Source organism: Hyperolius riggenbachi, chromosome 8, assembly GCF_040937935.1.
Source record: "Hyperolius riggenbachi isolate aHypRig1 chromosome 8, aHypRig1.pri, whole genome shotgun sequence".
NCBI classification, from domain to species: domain Eukaryota; kingdom Metazoa; phylum Chordata; class Amphibia; order Anura; family Hyperoliidae; genus Hyperolius; species Hyperolius riggenbachi.
This window is the reverse complement of record NC_090653.1, coordinates 54,433,739-54,461,116: the sequence shown is the minus strand read 5'-3', so window position 1 is coordinate 54,461,116 and position 27,378 is coordinate 54,433,739. Positions and strand designations below refer to the sequence as shown.

The following is a 27,378-nucleotide window of genomic DNA, read 5'->3' as shown; positions in this document are numbered from 1 at the left end:
TAAAGCTGCGTTATGTTTTCTTTAGATAAAGAATGTACGGGTGTCGGACACATTACGGTCTATTTCTCACCTCTCTTCAGATGGAGCTCGCTCTCCTGTTTTCCCAAGGCTTTAGCTGCTTTTCTCCTGGCTTCCTCCTTACTGTGTGCCGCTACCCAGAATCCTTTATTCTCCTCCATGCTGTTCTATTACAAGAAGGGAAGACCGGACATTCAGAAGTGATAAAATGGGAATGGCTTAACCAACACTATCCAGATTCCTATGAAAACAACGCTCCAAATCCTTACAGCCATTGCCTCCAGTAAACCTGCCAATCTTACCTGTGTCTCTGAACTAGTGACAAGATAAGCTGGTATCTGATGTCCCCACCACAGCTGCCGGGACACACACCAGTCACTGGAAGGGGAAAGTAAACAGGGCAATCGTTAGAGCAATATATCAAACCAACTACAGCCAGTATAGAGGTAATCACACAAAATGGGTTATGGGGCACCCCCAGTTCATGCAGCTGTATAAGACAATGTACTGTAGACCTGAGGAAGCAGGCAGGTCCTGCGAAACATGTAGTCCTTTCCTGTGTCCAATATAATTAATATCCCTAAACCTCCTACCTGAAGTAAAACTGTTCCATCACCCACGTTTACCCATTGCATACTACATTGGGACACCTCCTCCCATTTTGTGTACAGTTTACCCTCCCCCCAGGGGTGTCCCATGAGATAATTATCCAGTGGTCCTTTTTCTGCAGTGCGACCCAAACTATCCTGAAGTGGATATCCAATCCATGTGGAGAAGGAATTCTCCACCTCCCTGATACTGTGGTTGCCTAATAGTAACCCAGGGTATGCAAGTAGTATTTGTTTCACACATTATTTCATTGCCTGGAAATACTACACTATCTAACACGCCTGGTGTTTCCTGTTTCCTCTACCGATTCCTGAGGTTCATCTACTGAATTTCATTGACCAGACACCCCCTCCTCAGTATAGAGCTAATGTACTACACATTCATTATAAACCCCAACACTTGCCCCAAAAGCCTTTAGCAGAAATCCCATTACTAATATGTCTGGACTGGTGTAATACACACCCAGTGAGGACCAGAATGATGTCATATTTTACACGCTCTCAATTATTATCTGCTTGAATTTTTTTAAAAGAATTTGTGGCCAATGTAGCATATTGTGGCTACACTCATAAAATGCTTTAAAGCATAACAAAACCCAAAATTGTGCAAATTGTAAAATAATGCAAATTATAGCACGAATTAGGACAGTTAGTAAATGTAACTCTGTATAGAAGGCAAAGTTACAGGACAGCATTCTGTTTTCATGGATAAAATGCACTTGCTAATGCAATGCAGCTCCCTCTTTAAATTCAGCAGTTGGTCAGGTCAGTAAAGCACAGTCATATGACAAATTAGAAATAAGAATGCTACATTTACTACAGTCCTAGCATTACAGTAGTTCTAGCATAACAGCAGGAGCCATGTGTTTACAGATGGATGTGGGACTTTGTAATTCACAGGGATTACTGTCTTTTTTGGACTATAAGACTCACTTTTTCTCTCCCAAAAGTGGGGAAAAAAAGTCACTGCGTCTTATAGTCCAAATGCAGGGAGTTCCTGACTTGTGAACGCCTGCAAATACAGACCTCCATCCCACTGCAATGCCAGGGACTTCCTGTACTGTGCCCATGCAGAGGAGGATACAGGGGGACACAAAGGGGCATAGAGGAGGACACAAGGGGGACAGAGGAGGACACAGGGAGACACAAGAGGTACAAAGGGGGCATAATGCACAGGATGCTTCTTCACCATGGATGAAACCAGGTCTAGCATATATTTTTCCCTGGATTTTGTCGTCTGAACCTAGGTGTGTCTTATGGTCAGGAGCGTCTTATAGTCCGAAAAATATGGAAGTTGTAAGATCTGCTTATTTTTTTACAATATTAATTCATAAATGATTTTGTCAGTGTTGCCCAAATCTTTCATCTTCCTGATTTGCATTCTGAAATGTATCAAAGAAGACGACATCTTTATTACTGGCAAGATGCATCGCTGGGGAATGGTTGTGTGTTCTGAGCTGAAAAGCAAAGGCACTTGGTCTCCCAGAGTGCACTGGGAGAAAAAGTGCACATAGCTAATTAGCCTAGGCTAGACATCACTGGGAGGGTGAGGCTACATTTAAAGTGTACCTGAGACATAGGTAGAAGCATTTATACTTATCTGGGGCTATTTCCAGCTCCATGTAGGCCATGGGCTCCCTCGCTATCCTCCCGGGCCACTCTGTTGTCCCGCAGTCACCTCCAATAAACTGGCCAATCTCCCTCCACTTTGCATGTGAAGTCCAGGAGGACGATGAGGAAGCCCACAGCCTACATTGGGCTGAAGGAAGCTTCAAGTATCAATGCCTTTAAGGTTTCTATTTAATATACAGCAATATATAGATAGAGGAAGTGTTTCTGATGCGGAAACCAGAATATTTAACATAAAAGTGGGTATCCTAAATACATTTACTGCATTCTACTATATGTCGTTACAGTTCCCCTTTAAAGGATACCCGCGAAGTGACATGTGACATGATGAGATAGACATGGGTATGTACAGTGCCTAGCACGCAAATAACTATGCGGTGTTCCTTTTTTTTCTTTCGCTGCCTGAAAGTTAAATATCAGGAATATAAGTGGCTGACTCAGTCCTGACTCAGACAGGACGTGACTAGTGTGACACTCACTGATAAGAAAATCCAACTATAAAACACTTTCCTAGCAGAAAATGGCTTCTGAGAGCAAGAAACAGATAAACAGTGGAATTTCTTATCAGTGAGGGTCACACTGTAGGCACTTCCTGTCTGAGTCAGGACTGAGTCAGCCACTTACATACCTGATAAATTTAACTTTTTCAGGCAGTGAAAGAAAAAAAGGAACACAGCCTAGTTATTTGTGTGCTTGGCACTGTACATACCCATGTCTATCTCATCATGTCACATGTCAGTTCGGGTATCCTCTAAAGCGCACATGAAGTGAAAGGACTTTGCATTGCTTAAAAGGAAATCAATATGTCAAAGTCCTGGCTTTCATGCTGATCTTCTGCCTCTAATACTTTTAGCCATAGACCCTGAACAAGCATGCAGCAGATCAGGTGTCCCTGACTGAAGTCTGACTGGATTAGCTGCATGCTTGTTTCAGGTGTGTGATTCAGACACTACTGCAGCCAAAGAGATCAACAGGACAGTCGAGCAGCTGGAATTGCTTAAAAGAAAATAAATATGGGACTCGGAGCTGATAAATTAAAAAGATATTATACAAACCCTGGGCTACCCCCCCCCCTTTCCCCCCCACACCCCCCCCCCCCCCCCCCAGCCCCTTCCACTCCGATCGCTCTCACGCCGCCGTCCTCCTCTGCTCGCAGCTTCGGGAACCGGGTCCCATCACTGACGTCAGTCGGAGCCAGCTACGCAGAAGAAGTGCACCCTCTACGTATCTCTCCTGAAGCTGCGGGCAGCGGAGGATGGCGGTGTAGGAGAGATCCAGGCAGATGGGGCTGGAGAGAGCCCCAGGTATGCATAAAATCTTTTTAATTTTTTCAGCTCTGGTACACATTAATGAAAGGTAGAAAGGACAGCGCTGGGCAAACCAAAGGACTCTGGTCTCTGAGGAAGCGAGTTAACCGTGAAGCGGCTGTTAGACCTACCACTCCCTTGGCTTGATCTCTGTATGTAATTCTGTCACTAAATCACTGGAAGCAGACGATTTGGTGCCCAGTGCTGTCCTTTCTACCTTTTAGTATCAAGTTTTTGGACTGGTGCACAGAACGCTGGATGTTAGCCAGCATCGAGTGCCAGCCTATGCTCTGACTCTCGACATATTGGTACACTTTAATGAGTTGCGGTGGTGACCATGTAGATAGGTTTTTTTTTTAAAAGTGCTATTCTTATGTAGCGAGGGTATTGGGAGGAGAAAGTTTAAAGTGTGGATTGACAAACACTGCAGATCTGTGACACACGATACATCCGGTTATGCAATTCCAACCTGATATTTGACAGCCAGTTCCTCCAGTTCTTCTGGTGATAGGACGGAGTAATTTTTAACTGTCCTGAGTCCACAGCCTGGATAGAGAGACCAGAGGAGACCGCATGAGGAAGAGCAGACAACAGATGGATACAAGATTTCAAACATTAAAGTGATACTTAACCACCTGGGCGTTACGGACGAGCTTAGCTCGTCCAGTAACGCCGCGGTGGTTTGTTTGGGCCCTGGTGGGCCGATTGGCATAAAATTTTTTATACACGCAGCTAGCACTTTGCTAGCTGCGTGTCTTACCCGATCGCCGCCGCTCGCCGCCGATCCGCCGCGAAAGAGGGCCCCCCTCCCGCAGACCCCTTGTGCAGCCTGGCCAATCACCGCCAGGCTGCGCTATGGGGTGGATCGGAACTCCCTGTGACGTCACAACGTCGATGACGTCATTCCGTTAGTCGCCATGGCGACGGGGGAAGTCCTGCAGGAAGTCCCGCTCAGAACGGGATTTCCTGATAGGTATTCACGCCGGTGGCGATCGGAAGGGTGGGAAGGAGAGCGCAGGGAGGGGGGAAATCATGTAGCTAGCGATAGGCTAACTACATGGAAAAAAAAAATGAGGTAAAAAAAAAACCTCCCGCGGCCGTGCGTAAGTAAAAAACTGCAGTGAGACTCATCTCTGAGTCTCTTTAAAGGACCACTATTGCGAAAAATTTTAACATTTAAAATACAAGAAAATACATAAATAAAATATACATTTCTCCCAGCCTAAAATGTGCTATAAATCACTTTTCTCTTATGTTGCTGTCACTTACAGTAGTTGGTAGTCAGAACTAAGAAGTTTTGGATTAGGCTATCTCCTCATGGGGGATTCTCAGAGTTTTCTTTATTTTCAAGAGCACTTAGCAAGTGACAGTTGCTCAGACCAACTGCCAGGTTTGGGGGGAGAGGGGGCAGCCTGCATCTTTGTACAGATCCTTTTCAGGGAATGCATTGTATAGTATAAATGAAATGCTGAGAATCCCCCATGAAGAGATGGATCAGTCTACTAACTACTAAAAGTGACAGCAACATGGGAAAATAGTAATTAATAGCTCATATTACTCTGAGAGAAATGTACTTTTTATTTATGTTTTTATGTATGTTACAATTTTTCGCAATAGTGGTCCTTTAAGTGAAAACAAAGTGAAGAGATAAAACAATTGTATCTATCTTCCTACTCCTAAAATGACTTTAAGATATCACAGTTTTAGGTTATGCTTAAAAACCTAAAAAAGCAGATTTATTGTTTTGTCTCAGCTGAATGTAACAGTCTGTCTCTGTGTCTCAGAGTGCTCAAATATACTGTATGAACAATTGACCTTTTTATCTATCCTCTCCTGGCAGAAAACTGGGTTTCCTAGAGCAAAGTGTTTTATGGCTGTAATTCCTTATCAGTAGTCTTACTGGGTCCTGACTGGAGACAAACTGTCAGTTGCATAGCTGAATATTACCTCTTTCAGGCAGAGAAAGAAGAAAAGCATCACAACATATTAATCTGTGTGCTATGCACTATACATACACATTATTATTATTTAACCACTTAGTCCTCCTTGACGAATAAACACGTCAAGGAGGAAATGTGCGCTCCCGCGGCCGATCGCGCGCGTGCACGTGTACTCCCGGCCGCGGATTCGTTAGCCCAGGAATCAATGAATCGGGCCATGGTGCCCGATCACTGATTCCTCTCCCCCGCAGAAAAAGCGACAGCTTCTCTCGGAAGCTTCGCCCTTTCTGACTCCTATGTCCCTCTAAGCGTACATTATACGCTTAGAGTGACGTCATGTAAACAAACTCAACCCATCTTGTGGCCAAAAAGTAAAACTACATCTAAAAGTAAAAAAAAAATTAAAATACACATATATTTCCCCAAATGAAACACTATTTACATCCTACCCTCCCAAAAATACCCACATAAAATGTTTTATAAAAAAATTAAAAAAAAAACCATTACAATAATAAAAAAAAAAACACAAATATTTACCTAAGGGTCTAAACTTTTTAAATATCTATGTAAAGATGAAATATTTCTATTTTTTTTTTTATTATAAGCTTGTAAATAGTGATGGATGCAAAACAGAAAAAATGCTCTTTTATTTCCAAATAAAATATTGTCGCCATACATTGTGATAGGGACATAATTTAAACAGTGAAATAACCGGGACAAATTGTCAAATACAATACGTGGGTTTTAATTATGGAGGCATGTACTATTTTAAAACTATAATGGCTGAAAACTGCAAAATAATGAATTTTTTCAGTTTTTTTCTTATTCTTACTGTTAAAATGCATTTACAATAAGGTAGCTGTTAGCAAAATGTACCCCCCAAAGAAAGCCTAATTGGTGGCGGAAAAACAAGATATAGATCAGTTCATTGTGATAAGTAGTGATAACGTTATAGGCTAATGAATGGGAGGTGAACATTGCTCTGATGCATAAAGTGAAAACGACTGAGGGCTTAAGTGGTTAATACTTATACATCGCTCACATGTTACGCAGCGCTGTACAGAGTATATTGTCTTGTCACTAATTGTCCCTCAGAGGGGCTCACAATCAAATCCCTACCATAGCCCTATGTCTATGTATGTATCGTGTAGTGTATGTATCGTAGCCGAAGGCCAATTTAGGGGGAAGCCAATTAACTTATCTGTATGTTTTTAGGATGTGAGAGGAAACCGGAGTGCCCGGAGGAAACCCATGCCGACACAGAAGAACATACAAACTCCTTGCAGATAGTGCTCTGGATGGGATTCAACCCAGCGCTGCAAGGTGAGAGTGCTAACCACTATGCCACTGTGCTGCCCATACACATGTCTATCTCATCGTGCCAAAGTCACTTTAAGTATAATGATATCATGACTTTACCATAAGAGCCTTCTGTGCCATCTTCTCACAATTCACAAACCACTGGTTCTTCAATAACTGTTCAATCACATCACCGGAACGGCTGAGAAAGAGAGAGCAAAAGGGAGGAAGGAAGAGAGAAAGAAAGCTTATCAACTTTAATAGAGCAAGTACACTACCAGTAATTCTGTCAGTTTAAAGCTATGCCCTCCCTGCCAATTACTGCAGTTCGCAGGGATCGGGACATGATGCCTGGGGTGACCGTTTATGGCCGACCACAGTAAAGACTAGCCTAGAGGCTAGCCACACGTTTGTTACTATGGAGTGGGGAGGAGGGACGATGTGTTGCATGACAGAGCGGCTTCTGGTGAGCAAGGCGAGTGGCAGAACAACATACATGGGAGTCGATCAGGTGTCGGAGATCACCTTTGTGTTCCCTTTTGCCGGTTCGTTGGTTGTCGTTAATCCTTGGCCCACTCTTGGTAGGTACTAACCACGGCATCTTCCAGCAGGCAGGGTGGGCAGGAGAACAATGCACTCAGGGGGTGTTGTCAGTTTATCGGGCAATGCTAAAGATTCAGCAGTTGTAAGACAGACATGACTCCACACAAACCACTGATAAATAGCGCCAGTTAATTTGGGCAAGACTATTTCTTGAATGTATTTGTGCAGCTAGACCTTTTTTCATGGCACAGCAGTGGTAATTTGGGGGCAACACTAAATATTGCATATGTATATGTATATAGCAGCATGAAAAGTGGTGGGGAGTAGAGGGTATGGGACGGTTGTTAGGTTTACTCATAGGTTGGGTCAGTTAGGGTCAGGCATTGGTTGTGAGGGTCGGTTAGGGTTAAGCATCAGTTGGGGGGAGGGGGGTTAGGGATCAATAGAAGGAGGGTTGACTTGAGATTGGGGTCAGGTTAGGCGATAGTAAAATATCGGTAAAAATTACCAATATTCTACTAACTACTGGCAAAACCCGCACCCAAATAAAAGTGAACCTCCGGACTAAAAATCTACTCAGCAGCACTGAAAAGGCTTGGTGTTTCTTTAACAGTTTCACAGCATCAGAACTTTATTTTTCTTACCAAAGCATCATTTTTAGCTGCATTTTTATCTAAGCTCCACCCATTAAAAGAAAAAATGCCTGGGCTTTTTCCCCCCCGATGCTGTGCAGAGCATGATGGGATTTCCTATGTTGTTATTCACGTTGCCTAGCAACTGGGAGAGGTGCTCAGGACACAGGACAGTTGGAACTGTGTCTCATGCTCCCTGTCACCTCCTTTCAACCAAAAAGATGGCTGCCCTCATGAAATCAAACATTTGCCTGTTCTTTTAAAACAGTGTGGGTAAGAGATTATATTACCTATCTATTTTAATTAACATAACTAATGTAACTTAATGACAGTATGTTTGTTTAGGCTGGAGTTCCTCTTTAACTTGTGGCTCTATGAAATGTATGACTTATACTGCAAATACCAATAAGAGCAAAAGGGGAAGACACACATGGCTTTGCCCCCTGTGGTTTGCTTTGAAGTTATGAGATTATTGATTAAAGTGGACCTGAACTTTTGCACAGGACAGAAGGAAAACATTGAGAAATGTTTTTAGAGAATATGTATTTAGAGAGTTTAGACTGTCTAATCCCCCTCATCTGTGACTAATCACAAGTGTAATTTAATCTCTCAGCTGTGTCAGCTCAGGAATCTCCTCTACCATGGCAGAGCAGCTATGTGGTAAACACAAGATGCGGATCTATGCCTTCTTCTCTGAATCAGGAAGTAGATTCACTGCAGATTTACTGTAGGATTTGCATCAGCTGTAACAAAGAAAATGTTTTTCTTCAAAGGTTTTTATGCTGTTGCGTATCTTTTTGAGCAGAGAGGAAGTTCTGAGTTCAGGTCCTCGTTAAACAAAATGAAATACTGTGATAAGGAGGCACAAGCTACACATTGCTATTATTACTCGGGTTCGGCATAGAGATGCTGAATCCAGTCTGTCTTACCTGCAGACAGGGAGTACCATGGAGTGCTCAGTGTCTCCTCTATATAAACCTCTTTCCTTCAGTGCAGTCAGGATCTTCTCCCGGGCATCAAATCTCTTCACACCCTGAAACACAGGCCAAGCAGGTCAGACATGGACAATAAAGCTATAGCAGGATACAATATAAAAAACAAACAAAACCCATAAAAACAACAAACACGACAGCAGTACAACTACACAAAATACAACCAGCCTCTCCCTAACCTGTATCCATTCCCCGCTGGCCTGTGTCATTGTTCCGTCTTCTCCAATCACAGAAACCAAGGGCAACGCCAGGTCCTCTGCCATCTCAAAGTCCACCAGGCTGTGGGCAGGCGTCACTTTCACAGCGCCTACAATTATATTTTACAGCTTTTAGTTTGACTTTTTCTTCCGTTATGTCACTTCATTTATGTTGTATAAATAAAAACATTTTTTTATACCTAACAAAAGATAAAAAATGAAAAAGTATCCATTCCCATTGAAGCGATGTTTTTGCTTCTCATAACTCTCCCCTTAGAGGGGATCTAATTAACATGTATAAATACATCAGAGGGCAATAAAATAGCTTGGCGGATGAGCTTTTTGTCCCTAGGCCTTCTCAAAGGACTAGAGGACATGATCTGCGCATGGAGGAAAAACGTTTTAGCCATTTATTTAGGAAAGGGTTCTTTACGGTAAGAGTGATTAAAAATGTGGAATGCATTGCCACAGGAAGTCGTTATGGCAAACTCTATACCTCTATTTAAAGGGGGCTTAGATGCTTTCCTTGCGTTGAAAGACATCCATGGCTACAATTACTAGGTAATGCCTAATGATGTTGATCCAGGGATTTTATCTGATTGCCATCTGGAGTCGGGAAGGAATTTTTCCCTTTTGGGACTAATTGGACCATGCCTTGTAAGGGTTTTTCGCCTTCCTCTGGATCAACAGGGATATGTGAGGGAGCCGGCTGGTGTTGTACTTTGTACTGGTTGAACTCAATGGATGTATGTCTTTTTTCAACCAAACTAACTATGTAACTAGATAACTATAAGTCATACTGATTGTAACAGCAGTTTTCTTTTTATCTTTTCTTTTATTTCTTTTATCTGGGGGGGAGGCGAGGTTTCTGGTGACTGGTGATATTGAACCACCTAGAATATGTCAAACTGGACAGCTTATACAACACATTGTATTGCTCTTCAATTCAAGGACTGAACATCATCCCAATCGGTAGCCAATAGCCCCTTTCCCACGAAAAATCTTTACCTTTTCTCAAATAGATCATCAGGGGGATCTGTGTGGCTCAGTGTTCTCCCCGGGCTCTTTTAGCTATGTGCTCCACTCGGCTAGTTTTGGTGACCACCCAGCTGTCATCGGCTCACCTCCTCCTCCGCTGTAAGCAGAGTTGCTCACAGAAGCACCGGCCCTGCAGTCTCTCATCTCGCCCCAACCGGCTACTTTTTCATGCCGCCCGACTACCATTTCATGCCACTCAGCTGGAAAAACTTTCTGAGGAGAACACTGATATTGTGGTAAGATCCCTCCCACAGTGTGATGTCATGACCATGGTCCTGACAGTTTCCGGTCTGTGAACCTTATGGCATTGTGGGAAATAACAGCTGGTTCCACCTGTGAAGCAACCAGTATCTCGCTGTGTGCATATGTTTATATATAAAACAAACAACTTTTTAGCCTGTCACATTGTTAGTGGGTGTGGTTATAGATAATGGCAGTTGGTGCTGCCCTTTTTTTTATACGTCTGCCAATAGTAAAGATGATGACCCGCAGGCTCAGGTTGGATCAAACAACGAATAAGATGGTGAATATCAATCATTTCTTGTTCTATCTTCCATTTGTCAACTCATTTTTCAATGTACTGCTTTATCCCTAACACACACACACACACACACACACACACACACACACACACACACACAATTGTTGTGGTAAAGTTCTTCTTTAAAGGGGAACTTCAGCCTAAACAAACATACTGTCATCAAGTTGCATTAGTTATGTTAATTAGAATAGATAGGTAATATAATCTCTTACCCACCCAGTTTTAAAAGAGCAGGCAAATGTTTGTGATTCATGGGGGCTGCCATCTTTGTCATGGGGGCAGCCATCTTTTTGGTTGAAAGGAGGTGACAAGGAGCAGGAGACACAGTTCCAACTGTCCTGTGACCTGATCACTCCTCCCAACTGCACACGCTAGGCTTCAAATGTCAAATTCAAAATGTAAAAAATAAAATAAAAAAAAATTGCACCAAAACAGCAGAACGAGGACAACAACATCAGAAATCCCATCATGCTTTGCACAGCATCAGGGGAAAAAAGCCCAGGCAGTTTTCTTCTGTGCAGCTAAAATGAGGCTTGTATAAGAGAAACAAAGTTCTGATGCTGTGAAACTGTTAAAGAAACACAAAGCCTTTTCAGTGCTGCTGAGTAGATTTTTAGTCCAGAGGTTCACTTTTAAGTCAATCCTGGTGAGGGACACCAAGTAAGCCTGCACTGACCTGTGCCAAATTCTGGGTTGACCAGCCTGTGAGGGACTACTGGGAGTGACCGTCCAGTAAAAGGATGGCGAAGATTCTTTCCATGGAATCTCTGAAAGGAAGAGACACAAAACAATAAATAGCGATATGTCGATGAACAAGCTGCAGCCATTAACGTGGATGTGATCTCCCTCAGAAACATTTAACTAAAAGCAAAGCTGGACTGGTGAAGCCATATAACAGCAAAGTCCCTAGTGTCTGACGGGGATCGGCTAATGCCGCATACATGCTCTTCCTGGATGCTTGAGCAACTGGACGAAAAAGCAGAACTCTTCCCCTCCCACATAAAATACTCACTTAGCCTCTTCTAGCCTTCCGGCATCCTCCTGGCATGTCACCTGACCCACGTCAGGTCATGTGACACACCAGGAGCCATGCAGACACCGGAGAGCCGCTAGGAGCTACAGGAAGTTTATGTTAGAAGATTAGAAGACAGCGCTGGAGTCTTGGAGAGTATTTTATGCCCTGCAAACCCCCCCCCCCCCCCCCCATCATCCCCTCAGGCATGCCGGTTAGTTGAGACTTCCGAATAACGGGGACTTGCTGTATATCCCGCCCCAATGCTCCCCTCACACCCACATAGCTCAAGGCACCCTGGCGAGCCTCCCAGATCCCAGAGATGGCCAGACACCGATAGTCCTCGGAGGCACATCCACTTGGCCCTCTGAGCCAGCGCAATGTCGTCAGGCTTTATCTGCTGTTCTCTCATATCCCGCTACACTGCTCAGCTAATTCTATTGTGTAAACGGCGTGATTTGGAAAATGTATTGCTCTCTAATGCTGGGAATACACGATTACATTTTTCAGTCGATTTACTGTCTGATCTTATTTTTGATCGATTTTCTGATCAATTTCCATTCACTTCTATGAGAACTCGATCAGAAAAACGATCGAAAATAAGATCGGATATGTTGGAAATTATCTATCGAACCATCTATCTGCTGAAAAAACCTATGGTGTATTCCCAGCATAAAGGCTGTTTCAGATGATCACTGCACGGACTATCTTTTGTTAGTTCTCAGCCTGGACATGTTCTCCCAATGAGCTGTGACTCATAGGCCTTTATTCTATTCACTTCCTTCTCCTACTTTTTTTTTTTGAAGCGGGCCTGAACTCAGAACTTTCACTCTGCTCTAAAAGATAAATAACAGTATTAAAGAAAAACATTTCCCCGTTACAGCTGATACAAATCCTGCAATAAATCAGCAGTACGTGTCTACTTCCTGCTTGCATGGAAGCAGACATAGGGTTAACATCCTGTGTTTACAAATTAGCTGCGCTGCCGAGACAGACAGCTGACAGATCACATTACAGTTGTGATTAGTCACAGATGAGGGGGAATCGGACAGGCTAAACTCTCTAAATACACTCAGGCATTTCTCTCTGTTGTCCTTCTGTCCTGTGCAAGAGTTCAGGTCCACTTTAAAGCGGTATAAAACCCTGACACAATATTCAATAAAAACATGTTTTCCTACTTTTCATATGCCATACGGTTATCATATTTGCTTTTGTGCATAAGTATTATTATTCATTTAGAAATTATACGTTCCCAAAGTACACTTTTTTTTTTGCTATGAGAGCTGAAATAGCATTTTATTTATAACTGCTTTATTCATGTTCTAACGTAAAAAGAAATGTTTTCTGATTGTCTACCTGTGTTCAGCAGAGCCTGCAGTGTCAGAGAAGTGTTTCTTTACATTCCTCACTTGATACAATTAAATACAAGATAACATTATCTCCAAGTCCTGTGTGTAACCCTTTGAATGCTGTTCTAGTAAAAAAAAATGCTGGTTGTATATAATATGCTGTAAATAATCTATTAGAGCAAAGAAGAAATGCTGGGTTTCATTCCGCTTTAAAGAGACTCTGTAACAAAAATGTCATCCTGTTTTCTACCATCCTACAAGTTCCTAAACCTATTCTAATGTGCTCTGGCTTACTGCAGCACTTTCTACTATCACAGTCTCTGTAATAAATCAGCGTATCTTTCCCCTGTCAGACTTGTCGCTCTGTGTCTGGAAGGCTGCCAACTCTTCAGTGTTGATCTGCTATGCACGCCCCCCTCCAAGCCCCTCTATGCACACTCCTGTGTGTGTGTGTGTTATTTACATTAGCCAGCTTTTCTCTGCTATCTTATCTTTTACAAGATGGATAAATCCTCTGTTGTGAAAGGAGTAACATGCTGAGGAATTACAGACATGGGCAGAGCTGTCTGCAGGAAGAAACAATCAGCCTGTAACTCTTCAGTGGGGGAGAGCTGCAGGGGGAAAGAAACACACAAATGATCTCTTGAGATTCAAAAGGAAACCTGTATACAGCCTGCTTGTGTATGGATATATTTTCTATGTGTGGACAAACTGTACATCAACCTACTTCCGGTTTTGGTGGCCATTTTGTTTGTTTATAAACAAACTTTTTAAAACTGTTTTTGACTACTTTTAAAGCGGCGGGGAGCGGCAAAATTGTGACAGAGGGGAATAGGAGACGTCCCCTAACGCACTGGTATGTTTACTTTTGTGTGATTTTAACAATACAGATTCTCTTTAATCATTTTTTGGAACTATAAAACAGTGAAACACGAAGCAACTGACCTGGTATCTGGAGTCATCTGGATGGACGGCGACAGCTGTGTCCCCCAGCATGGTCTCCGGCCGTGTGGTGGCCACTACGATTTCACCATCTGATGTGTAGACGGAAGAAAAAGTCCACATCAAGGACAATACAAGAAGATAAAACACAGAATATAAAGGAAATCAGGACCGGCACAAGGTAAAGAAAGAAAATCACCCTAGTCAGAATATTCCCATTTTGTATCGCTTTACTGTTTCGTATCCTCTAAAAATTGTATAAATAGGAGAATAAAAGGGTACCTGAAGTGATAAAATTAAAAAAAAAAAGTTACAAGACAAGACAAGACAAATAACATTTATATTGCGCTTTTCTCCTTGCGGACTCAAAGCGCCAGAGCAGAGCAGCAGCCACTAGGGCGCGCTCTATTGGCAGTAGCAGTGTAAGGGAGACTTGCCAAAGGTCTCCTACTGAATTAGTGCTGGCATACTGAACAGGCAGAGCCGAGATTCGAACCCTGGTCTCCTGTGTCAGAGGCAGAGCCCTTAACCATTACACCATCAGCCAACATGCTTACCTCAGTAGGGGGAAGGCTCTGGATAGTATTGAGAAGCCTCTGGATAGTCCAGAGGTTCACCCGAACTTTCTAAACCCATCTGTTCCTCTGCTGTAACCCTCAGAAAATATTCAGCATTAGTTGAATATAGTGCTCATGAACATGCTCCCCTCAGTGTATAAGTGATGTAATGATGCTAAAAGGCCACAAGATGGCGGCAGCTCCATAGTAAAATGAGATACAGCTGGCCTACCTATATACATACAACCAGCTGCTGTGAATATTTTCACTGTGTAAGTTTCTATAACAATGGAAGATCCTACCTCCATCTTCTGTGGAATAAGCAAAGCTGAAGAGAAGACCGAAAGGAACCTTCCTCTCATATCCCGGCACAGGCAGGTAGGTTTTCCCAGCCAGCTGTCTGCTCTCCACCTGGAACCACAGAATACAATAAATACAGTACAATAACATTTCTATAGCGCTTTTCTCCATAGGTCTCAAAGTGCTGTGGATCTCTCAGATTCAGTAGTTGGTTGTAGGATGGAGGATTCACACAACAAACAAAAATGATATATCTGCAAATGCCAAGCTGAACAGATGGGTTCTCAGTCTGGATTTAAAGGGACTCCGAGCAGTGCAGAAACTATGGAAAGATGCATATCATTTTAAAGCTCTCTTTCTCCTCTTTCCAATGATATATAAACCGCCGCCCTACGCCTTTTAGTTTTTGCTATTTTCGCGATTGAAATTGCCGCGAAAATAGAGAAAACTAAAAGGCGTAGGGCGGCGGTTTATATATCATTGGAAAGAGGAGAAAGAGAGCTTTAAATGATATGCATCTTTCCATAGTTTCTGCACTGCTCGGAGTCCCTTTAAACACCTCCACAATAAATGCTGCCCGTTTAGCCCAGATAGTCTGCTGTATTTTTATTATTATTAATTTATAAAGCGCCAACATATTTCATGGCGATGTACAGAGTAAGAAGTCAACATGGGGTACATAGTAACACAGACAGTGATGTACACAATATATAGACAGTGGTACAAAATACAGAATTGGTAGACATAGCAAGTACAGTGACAAATGTAACAATGAACAAAATCTATAACAACTTCCAAGAGACAAAAGGGTAAGAGAGCCCTGCTCTTGCAAGCTTACAATTTAATGGAATAAGGAGAAAACAAGTGCTGGGGTAATGTGTGTACCTAGAAGCAGTGCGTGTTTTTAGGTTATATTTAGTTCGGAGCACAACTAGGCCAGAAGTAGAAGTAGGGTGGCCCAAGTTTTTTTGAGAGCATGTAAAGAATTCAAAGGTTGGAGAGTGACGGGTGTGTTTTGGAAGGGAATTCCAGATAACGGGTGAGGCTCGGGATAAATCCTGTGAATGTGAGGAGGTAATTCTAGAGGAGTCCAGAAGAAGGTCATGTGCAGATCTGAGATTGCGATTGGGTTGGTATCTGGAAACTAGTGAGGAGATGTACGAGGGAGAAAGACTGTGGAGAGATTTGTAGTTAAATCTATAAAGCAGCCATCTACTGGTCATATTTATACATTCAAACAGAATGGATTTAGGGCTTGTTCACACTAAGGGCGGTTTCGCCTTTTCTTAAGCGCCGGCGATTTGCAAAATCGCCCTTATAGCGCTTGTGCAGTGATTCCCTATGAGAGTGTTCACATCTGAGCGGTTCAATTTCCGATCCACTCACCAAAGTGCTGCCTGTACCATTTTTGAGGCAATTTGCCTGCATGGAAGGTATAGGGAAATCGCAAAGCGCTTGAAAAAGCGCTTTGTATACGGATTTCCCCAGCATTTTCATGAATAAATACATTGTATTTATTCATTTCCGGGTGAAAGAGTTCACTTCCTGACAGGAAGTGAAAAAACAAATCGCTCTGCAAAAACGCTTAGAAAAGTGCTTTATACAAAATCGCAGCACGCAGGTAAGCACCAGGAGGCATTAAAAAAAATTGCACTAAAAATTTAAAACTGCTGACGTCAGCAATTCCGATTTTAGATGTGAACAAAGCCTTATAAAGCTCAGAAACAGAGAGAAGTACAAAAACACCTTTATGTTCCCTTGCAGGTCCTGGTCTAGTGATTTATGGCAACACATTTCAATAGCTGTACACAGTGTGACATAACTGAAAGGAGTATGGCTAGATAATCACCTCAATTCACTTATCTCATCTCCTGTTTTTAATAACATTTCTGAGCTGTTTGTAGTGTTATCACCATGGTGATAAGGCATGTAGTATTCACTAAACAATTTACCTCAGGCAAACCTAAAGTTAACTCTTCTGCCTTTAATAAGGAGAGCTCTCTAAAGTTAACATTTCAATCCTTAAAATAACTACAGAATTCTAAAGTTAAAGACAGGCTGTTAATTCACAGAGAGGAATGCAAGTGTAATGTGTGTGAAAAGTTATCACCTGGCCTGAGCTGTCGTTAAAGTGAACCTCCAGACTAAAAATCGACTCAGCAGCACTGAAAAGGCCTGGTGTTTCTTTACCAGTTTCACAGCATCAGAACTTTGTTTCTCTTATACAAGCCTCATTTTTAGCTGCACAGAAGAAAACTGCCCGGGCATTTTTACCCTTATGCTGTGCAAAGCATGATGGGATTTCTGATGTTGTTGTTCTCGTTCTGCTGTTTTGGCGCAATTTTTTTTTTTACATTTTGAATCATGCTCCCTGTCACCTCCTTTCAACCAAAAAGATGGCTGCCCCATGACAAAGATGGCAGCCCCCATGAATCACAAACATTTGCCTGTTCTTTTAAAACAGGGTGGGTAAAAGATTATATTACCTATCTATTCTAATTAACACAACTAATGTAACTTAATAACAGTATGTTTGTTTAGGCTGAAGTTCCCCTTTAAAAGGTAAGGTTCAGGGAGGGGGGGAAATAAAAATCCATATCCACTTACCTGGGGCTTCCTCCAGCCCGTGGCAGGCAGGAGGTGCCCTCGCCGCCGCTCCGCAGGCTCCCGATGGTCTCCGGTGGCCGACCCGACCCGGCCAGGCCAGGCCGGCTGCCAGGTCGGGTTCTTCTGCGCTCCAACGACGGGCTCTTCTGCGTCCCACGCGGGTGCACTGACGTCATCGGATGTCCTCCGGGCTATACTGCGCAGGCGCAGAACTACTGCGCCTGCGCAGTACAGCCCGGAGGACGTCCGATGACGTCAGCATGCCCCCGTGAGGCGCAGATTGGAGCGCAGAAGAGCCCGACCTGGCAGCCGGGCCTGGCCAGGTCGGGTCGGCCACCGAAGACGACCGGTGGCCTCTGTAGCGGCGGCGAGGGAACCTCCTGCCTGCCACGGGCTGGAGGAAGCCCCAGGTAAGCGGATATGGATTTTTATTCCCCCCCTCCCTGAACCTTCCCTTTAAGTGGAGTGTTACTACAGGCTGCAATGTAAATTGAAGCATTCTGAGACAGCTCAGAATGCTTCACTTTATTATTTAATGGTCTATGCAGACTAGGACTCTGTATGAAGAGAAATATACACAGCAGGCACACGGGGGAGGGGGCGCAGAGAGAGAGAGAGAGTGAGTGTGTGTGTGTGTTGCTGCCCATAATTATTCATACCCCTGGCAAATTTTGACTAAAAGATAATAAGACGAGGTACAAGAGGCATTTTTGGTAAAAAAAAACAAAAAAAACCCACATTTCTCAGATTTTTTTTTACATTTGAGCAAAAAGTGTCCAGTCCAAATGTATTCTTCTTCCGGGTCGCCGGGAGTCGCCCCATGACTCCTGGCGACCCGAAAGAAGCTGCAGGGGGTCTTTAGGTGAGAAAGAGGGGTGTCAGTGGAGAACAGCGAAGCGGTGGCCATCAGGACAGCTCCCCCTAAATGCCTGCTCCCTCCGTTTCTCCAACCTTTTTCGGCTCTGGTGTCCTTTAAGGTTACTTGAAGACATATTTACACATTTACACTGCATTGAGGCTAACTGATAACATTGCTGGTTAAAATACATTTTAACATAGCAGATTGTCTTGTAATTAAGTAATTGCTGTGCAAACATGGAAGAGCAAGTTCTCTGCTTCCACCCTGGATACAGCAGGAGCATGTCAGCATTGTTTACTCAGCTTAGTAGTAGCTCAACACAATCTGATCATTTTGAAAGGGCAACGGCAATCTTAGCAATTAGCTTTTGAGATAAGTGAGAGTTTGAATTATTAACCCTTCCTTTTAAAAAATAGTTTTTAAGTGTTTTATTGAATATGGTGGCTCCGAACCAGTTTATTTTATGCAAAATGTGAAACTCTCTGGGGCTGCATGAAATGGTGAAGCTGACTTCCTTGAGCTTGACACTTGTGATGTAGATCATAGATGAAATCTGATCTCACCTCAATATCAGATATAGCAGAACGCAGAGCACAGGACCAGTTCACCAGGCGACAATTCCGAGACACAAGGCCATCCTCATAGAGGCTAATAAAGGCTTCAGAAACAGCCCGGGAGAATCCCTGGACAGGAAAAATAAGACCACACACTGTGAATATTCATCTGGGAGAACATATGACACAAATAAACAGAGAATAGTTCAGTCAATGACCCATCAGATAAGCATCCATGTAATTGACTCTATGGAGGTGATATCTCGGCTAGCATCCTATTCGGGGACCTCAGTGCTGCAAGGAGAAAGATCTTCAGCAATTTAGCATGAGCAGCATCACTGCTGACCAGCGATCCTCTCCTGCATGTAAGCCACCATTGCTGACTTCCTTTCAAAACAGCTACATGCCTGGCTGTTGTTGAGTAATCCAGAAAGTAATAGCCATTTGCTTTTATCTGCCATGCAAGATATTATTTGTGTAACGTAACTTAAAATTTGTCAGGTTCACCTCTTCTCTCTCAAGACTCCTTGTCACTAGACTGCAGAACGCCAGTAACTGTTTGTTCAGCAGCATTAACATGAAGTCCCTCCCTCAATACCACCAACCCATAGGGGAAGAATGTGATGCTGCTACACCAAAACTTTGAATACCTTGTAAAAAAAAGTGTGATAAATGCTTAACCTTCCTGGCGGTAAGCCCGAGCTGAGCTCGGGCTATGCTGCGCAGGAGGATTTCTCAGGGCCTGCTGGGCCGATTTACTCACTTTTTTTTTTTGCAACACGCAGCTAGCACTTTGCTAGCTGCGTGTGCATTCCGATCGCCGCCGCTCCGCGCTCGATCACTGCGCCGCTCCCCCCCCCCCCCCCCCCCCCCAGACCCTGTGCGCTGCCTGGCCAATCAGTGCCAGGCAGCGCTGAGGGGTGGATCGGGACTCCCTTAGACGTCACGACTAGGCTCGCTACAGGATTTAAAAAAAATTAAAAATAGTGATGCGTTGCCCCCTGGCGGTTTCTAATAGACCGCCAGGAGGGTTAAAGAAAGGAGGTGATTATATTGAGAAATATTCAGAAGATACAGGGTATTTAAAAAAAATAAACTGTTTCTATAATTGATTGAATGGAAACGGGTGTTACCTTTTTTCGCATGACTTTTATAGATGACTTTACCGATTGTATGGATCTTGCACAAAATGACTCTGATGCTATTAAAGCTAAAACATCAGGGCTCATATGCATTAACTTTTTCTCTTGAGTTATCTCCTAGGAGATTATTTTTATCTTCTGTTTAAATGAACTTTTCAGCATTTTACGATTGAAATGTACTCTAAAGTTGGTGAAAAAGTACCATCAAAATTATCTGCATATATTCTTGCTTGGCATTTTATGACAAGGTGTGGAAATATCACCTAGGAGAAAACCCAGGAGAAAAAGTGATTTGCATATGGGCCCCAGCTAGCTAGACAGGTAACTGGAACATTGCAAATCAGACATCTATACTGCAGTCGTCTCCATAGTTCTCTCACCACAGATTCCACTGAAGCGGTCTTCTATAGAAGGAAGCTGGCAAGGCCCTTCTCCAAGATTGCCACGGCATCCTGCCCCTACTGCTCTCAGAAATATGGCATGGCCCAGTGCCCCATATACACGCTAGGTTAAACTTGTCGGCAACTATAAATGACCGCTTCTGCCGAAAATCTAGCTTGGCCAGTGATCTGCCAGGTGGATCAAGTTGGCCAATCATTGACCGAAATCTTTGTTACTTAACCCAGCCAAAGTATGGCATCACTTGTGTGCCACTGTCACTCAACCCACCCAAAGCATGACATCACATGTGTGCCACTGTCACTCAACCCACCCAAAGCATGACATCACTTGTGTGACACTGTCACTCAACCCACCCAAAGCATGGCATCACTTGTATACCACTGTCACTCAACCGAAAGCATGGCATCACTTGTGTGCTACTGTCACTCAACCCAAAGCCTGGCATCACTTGTGTGCCATTGTCACTCAACCCAAAGCATGGCATCACTTGTGTGCCACTGTCACTCAACCCTAAAGCATGGCATCACTTGTGTGCCATTGTCACTCAACCTAAAGCATGGCATCACTTGTGTACCACTGTCACTCAACCCAAAGCATGGCATCACTTGTGTGCCACTGTCACTCAACCCAAAGCATGGCATCACTTGTGTGACACTGTCACTCAACCCACCCAAGGCTTGACATCACTTGTGTGCCACTCCATCAGTCCTTTCCCCCCCTCCTCCACGTCACTAGCCTAGAGAATAGCGATGTGTCTGTACTGTGTCAGCTCTGCACTGTCGCCTGAGGGATCAAGTAACATGCCTCTGTATGAGGCTTAATAGTGGCTTGAGAAAGCTCTCACCTTCCCCAGACTTCCTAACATGAGAGGAGCGATGTGGCGGCCATATTCAAAAGCATCTGTTCAACGGCAAGAATATCTTCAGGAAGGCAAGACACTGTAGGCGTTTCCCGTCTCCTCCTACCTAATCCTCAATCTTTTTTTCTGTAGTCACTTTTTGGAGCAAGTCACACGAATGCATTCCAAGGTTCTTAGGCCCCATTCATAATGATCAGAATTCGTGTGCATGGATCACTTTTGTGATTTCGCATTTATTGCACATCCAATGTATTTTAATAGCATTGCATTTTCCCTGCCATCCTTTTTGTGTGGGTGTGCTGTCGATTTGTGCTGCCGATTTTTCTAAATTTTAAATCGTGTGGCAGTGTTGCTTTTTTTTGGAATGCAATGCGGGAATCACATTTTACTACAAGTCCATGGAAACACAGAAATAAAAAAAAAAAATAGGTACATCTTCATGTATGTTAACTTCATTTGTATGCACAGAAAAATTGCAATCTGAAAATTTGCATAGAAAATGCAGTACATTGCATGCAGAATTCACATGGATAAGTGTAAATGCTGCCTAAAGCTTTCCTCTTCACTCCACATCACCTGTGTCTAATATAACCTCATAATTCAAGGAAATTTTGAAGAGAAGGTTCACGCGGGAGCTAAAAATAAAATAAAAATCCAAATCCACTTACCTGGGGCTTCCTCCAGCCCCTGGCAGGCAGGACGTGCCCTCGCCATGGCTCCGCAGGCTCCTGGTCTTCTCCGGTGGCGCACCCGACCTGACCAGGCCCGGCTGCCAGGTCAGGCTCTTCTGCGCTCCAACGTGCGTGTCACTGGTGCGCAGTACAGCCCGGAGGACGTCCGATGACATCAGCACGCCCCCCATAAGGCGCATTTTGGAGCGCAGAAGAGCCCGACCTGGCAGCCGGGCCTGGTCAGGTCGGGTGCGCCACCGGAGAAGACCGGGAGCCTGCGGAGCCACGGCGAGGGCACGTCCTGCCTGCCACGGGCTGGATAAAGCCCCAGGTAAGTGGATTTGGATTTTAATTTTTTAGCCTAGATTACTACTCAATCAAGGAGTTGTGCAGAGGAAGAAAAATCACAACCTGAAACCAAGTATCTAATGAAAGACTGGAATGATAGAACATAACAGGATGTGAGACAATGTAAAAGACATAACCGTTAAGGCCTACCTCGTCCATAGTAAAGCAGGATCTGTCCCAGTCAAGAGAGGCCCCCAATGATTTGAGCTGATGATAAATTCTGTCTCCTTTCCTAGAAAGAAGAGGGGAACTATGCATTAGTAATGTCACTGCCTCTGCCAATCAGTGCATCGATTAAAGTTTATCTCTGGGCTAAAAATAAAATACACCTTTGTTGATGTCTGTAATGTAAAGTATTCATGTGCTGTTCTTAGCATGCGCTTGTATATCCGATCAGTAAAAGTTAAATTCAGTGACTCCTAAGGGCTGGTTCACACGCATGGCAAGCGGCTTCCGTCGTGATCGGCGTTTCTCATCCCCGCAAGGGAACATGAAGATGCGGTGGCTAGGCGACCCTAGAAGCCGCATGCGACTTCTAGAGCCGGCTGAAACGACGGGGAAAATAGGGATCGGAACTCCGCGTTGGCGCATTCGACGCTAATCGGCGGTAACCGCGCAATGTTAAACGCTCCCATTCACTTGAATGGGAACGTTTAGCCGACGAGTCCCGGACGCTTAGTGGTAAACGCTGCCAAGCGTCCGTGTGAACCGGTACTAACTGTAAGCTCTCAGAGCAAAGACACAGATCAGGCTGGAAGAGATGTGGCAGTACAGCAATGCAAATAAGGGAGGAGTGAAGCCTCTCTCTATCCTCTTTGCGCCTCTAAGGCCTCTTTTAGATGGGCAGTTGAAGGGGGTGAATTCACTACCTGTCAACTGCTCTCGTGCAAACAGGTGGCCCCCCCATACAGTCACATCTGAGCATGGCTGCCCCGTGCTCAAACCTTTTCTGCTGTTAAGTGACAATATTATGTGTCAAATGCTGATGCGTGGTGTTACAACTGCTGCCACAGGGCTGCATTTAAATTGCACCCGAATGGCGCATGTGGGAGGCAGACATGACGCCGACAGAGGCCTAAAGGACACTGCCAGAAAACACAGTTACATAGTTTGTTTGGTTGAAAGAAAGACATTCATCCATCAAGTTTAACCTGGAGAAACACAGAACGTATATATTAACTGTTACAAACATCTGTCAGACTCATTTATTAAAACATCTGATAGTGTATGGTGTCTTTCCAAATGCTGTGTTTGTATATGAGGTTAAAATAAAGGAAAGATAATAATGTTTGCAGTTAAGCCTCCTACGCAGGTACAAGGACTGCTGGGATTGGGACTCAATCCCTCAAGCGACAGTTTGGGGCCCAATGCTGTATGGATGCGCCGCTAGTCTGCAGGGCAAGGAAAGCGTTCTGTTGCTATGCAGGGAGGAGGAGGGCTGACAGATTGGCACACAACGAAATGGCATGAAGCAGAGTTTGAGAACAATGACTGCACTCTGCGATTGGCTGAGCCAATCCATGACGTGTCTGCTGTGCACAAGCTAGATTCTCAGCAGAGCCAGCCCCGAAGGGCTGCCGCAGCCGAGAATCATTAAGCATGTGTTCAAAGCTTAATCCCTGCAATATATACACATGATGAGGAAGGCACAGATTTTTTTTTTCAAAGGGTAAATCTCCCCTTATGTGAAAATACCACAAGGTTTCTGTAAGTACTTTTGCTTGATACAGATCTTTTCCTATGTGTCCTGGGATCCCGTCACTGAATAGAGGCTTTAAATGCTTTGACTTGTACCTCCTCACCTCAAGGTATACATTTTGTACTCAGCATAAGTGTGATGCCCTTGAACACAGCAAGAATTTAGCCAAGAACAAAAGTTCTTGCAAGTCCCCCATCAAAGTAGATACAGTCGAGTCCTGGTTATTTAGAACTAAACTAACCAGCCATCTTAACCAACCAATTCCATTTACCCACTGCTCTGTGTTTATTATGTAATCTACATCCTGACCCTGCATTGCAAGCATTCCAATATAATCATAAATGTTTATGCTGTAATGAATCTCAATCATCTTGGCTCTAATCTGGTACACTGCCAAGGAGAGGGAAGCTTGTTATCTCCCCTCCCCATTCCTGCTCCTCACCGATTGGCTGAGGGCAGTTCATTGTGACACAAGGCTGAAAACAGAAATACACCTCACCCCCCTGCAGAAGCTGCTGAAAAAGGATCTATGCTGTGCTCACATGTATTTACAAAGCAAGCTAAATATGACAGTGCAGTTTCAGTACAGTACAGAGCTCAAAGAGAAGGATGGCTGGCAATTCATACACCATTTCAGGCGGGGGGGGGGGGGGAAGAGTAAGGGAGGAAATTACATCAAGACTGGCTTCAGTCAGAGGCAGTAAAGATGGAAAATGTCTGGAACAGGTTTCTCTTTATTTACTATATATAATTCACTGAAATCAAAAGGTGGACAGCACAATACATATGTTATGTAAGTAGAACACGTATTTATCTACTTTTATATACTTGTTTTTTTCCCTGGGATAGTATGGCCGCCCCAGCTGCTTTAAAAACAAAACACCTTAATCCGGTCACTTACTCTTCCTTCCATTTCCAGACAGCCTTTAAGAACTCCTCTCGACCCAAATCATGCCGAGAAACACCTTGTTCCTTAAACAGTTTCTTTTCGACCACGGCCTAGAATTAAAAGCAACATACATAAGCCACTCGTGAGACTCTCGGAGGGAAAAATAATCTGCATCTCATGTCTGAAGTTGAACTGGAAGTATAATGTTAGAATATGACTGGTTGCTAGAGGAAACTGAGAAATAAAACCTTTATCAACTCATGTCCTTTACGTTATCATAAGATGTTTATCCCAGAAATCTGGGAAGGGGTGGCAATGAATTTCATGAAAAATGACCATTACTATTTCAAGATAATAAATGGTTGCTGGGTAAATAAGAGCTGTGCCAATTGTGATGTAAAGCTGAACTGAATTATCTGTAAAAATAAATAAATACATTTTCTGCCAGCCACCCTGAAGCCGCCCTGTGCCCATGCCGTTTCAAAACAATACCCCGTTTCCCTGCCACGTATCCCTTTTCTTATTGTAGAGGAAGCCAACTTCTAAGACGAAGTCCACTGCGCCCTGGCCATGCGTATCCTCATACGCGTTCCAGTGGCCCGGAGCATCCTGCGGAGGCCCAGGAAGAGAAAATCTCTACTGCACCTGCGTACTACGCTCCTGGCGACAGGAGCGTGAACGAGGACACCTACAGCCAGTGCCGCACAAGTGAAAGTAATCCACGGTAGGGGGAACGGAGGATCGTTTTTGAAACAGTGGGGGCGCAGGTCGGCTACAGTTGACAAGGTTACGTAGTACTCCCTCCCTCTCCCAAACACACAGGACAAGCTGGATTTAGAGTTGTGTGATGCAAGTGCAAAGCTAAGTACCCACGGCCAGATGGATCGAGGATCTCCACTGACGAATAACTGCTCCCCGATCCATCTCGCTGAATCTGAAAGCGCCGTTGCCGCTGTCGTAAACAAATGATCTTGGCAAAACCCGCGAAAGTCAATGAGGATCGGAACTATCCTCCGCGCTTTAATCCAGCACGGTGGTCGTTCAAAAATAAACGATCGCCGCGCGTGGTATATGTCATGAAACATTAACTAATTTTTGTTAAACAATGTTGCGTGATATTGCGGGGAAAAAACAATTTGTCATGGAAAAATCGTTCCGCAAAACCGCTTAACACCGGTTTTATAAAACAGCAGCATTTACAGATGATACAACGTTATACAGAATTATCAACACACATGAAGTTAGTAGTAGAGTGAGTTTTAAACACATGAAGTTAGTGACATACTCCAGAAGGATCTGCATAGGATGGCTATGTGGGCAAGTACCATAAATGGCAGATGAAATTCAATTTTGAAAAATTTAAAGTCAAGCCTTTTGGTCATACCAATGGTCTAGCAACGTACAAAAGGGGATACAAATGGGGACCTCAGACTTGGAGAAGGACTGGTTGACAACAAGTTAAATTATCCTATTCAATGCCAAGAAGCTGCAGTTAAAGCAAATACAAGTTTGGGAGGTATTAAAAGGGTAATAAAAACCTGGAATGCTAGCATAATACTGCCCCTGTTTAGCTCCCTAGTAAGGCCACATCTGGAGTATGGAATTCAGTTCTGGACACAACATTAAAGGAAGGATGTTGCAGTTTTAGAGAAGGTGCAGGGACGAGGAAAGGTTAGATAAATGAGGCTTATTTAGTTTGGAGAAAAGTGGCCTTAGAGGAAATCTAATTAACACTTATATATACATTGGGATGCGAAAGTTTGGGCAACCTTATTAATTGTCATGATTTTCCTGTATAAATCGTTGGTTGTTGCGATAAAAATGTCAGTTAAATATATCATATAGGAGACACTCACAGTGATATTTGAGAACTGAAATGAAGTTTATTGGATTTACAGGAAGTGTGCAATAACTGTTTAAACAATATTAGGCAGGTGCATAAATTTGGGAACTGTTGTCATTTTACTGATTCCAAAACTTTAGAACTAATTATTGTAACTCAAATTGGCATGGTAAGCTCAGTGACCCCTGACCTACATACACAGGTGAATCCAATTATGAGAAAGAGTATATAAGGGGGTCAATTGTAAGTTTCCCTCCTCTTTTAATTTTCTCTGAAGAGTAGCAGCATAGGGGTCTCCAAACAACTCTCAAATGACCTGAAGACAAAGATTGTTCACCATCATGGTTTAGGGGAAGGATACAGAAAGCTGTCTCAGAGATTTCAGCTGGCTGTTTCTACAGTTAGGAACATATTGAGGAAATGGAAGACCACAGGCTCAGTTCAAGTTGAGGCTCGAAGTGGCAGACCAAGAAAAATCTTGGATAGACAGAAGCGACGAACGGTAAGAACAGTCAGAGTCAATCCCAAGACCAGCACCAAAGACCTACAACATCATTTTGCTGCAGATGGAGTCACTGTGCATCGTTCAACCATTCGGCGC

The 27,378-nt window shown here is 43.6% G+C and overlaps 1 protein-coding gene across 1 annotated transcript in view; it reads right to left on the bottom strand.

Annotated features, from left to right (window-relative positions):
- The window catches only part of VARS2 (valyl-tRNA synthetase 2, mitochondrial), a 73,702-nt gene that overhangs the window by 33,283 nt on the left and 13,041 nt on the right, over nucleotides 1-27,378 (bottom strand). Inside the window, exons 8-19 of the mRNA XM_068250449.1 lie at nucleotides 24,947-25,044; nucleotides 22,497-22,578; nucleotides 18,934-19,053; nucleotides 14,907-15,015; nucleotides 14,051-14,139; nucleotides 11,421-11,511; nucleotides 9,148-9,275; nucleotides 8,906-9,009; nucleotides 6,922-7,003; nucleotides 4,032-4,108; nucleotides 321-396; nucleotides 71-185 (exon numbers count right to left, since the gene is read on the bottom strand). Coding sequence (XP_068106550.1) covers nucleotides 71-185; nucleotides 321-396; nucleotides 4,032-4,108; nucleotides 6,922-7,003; nucleotides 8,906-9,009; nucleotides 9,148-9,275; nucleotides 11,421-11,511; nucleotides 14,051-14,139; nucleotides 14,907-15,015; nucleotides 18,934-19,053; nucleotides 22,497-22,578; nucleotides 24,947-25,044 — 1,171 coding nt within the window. The remainder of the gene's footprint in view (nucleotides 1-70; nucleotides 186-320; nucleotides 397-4,031; nucleotides 4,109-6,921; nucleotides 7,004-8,905; nucleotides 9,010-9,147; nucleotides 9,276-11,420; nucleotides 11,512-14,050; nucleotides 14,140-14,906; nucleotides 15,016-18,933; nucleotides 19,054-22,496; nucleotides 22,579-24,946; nucleotides 25,045-27,378) is intronic.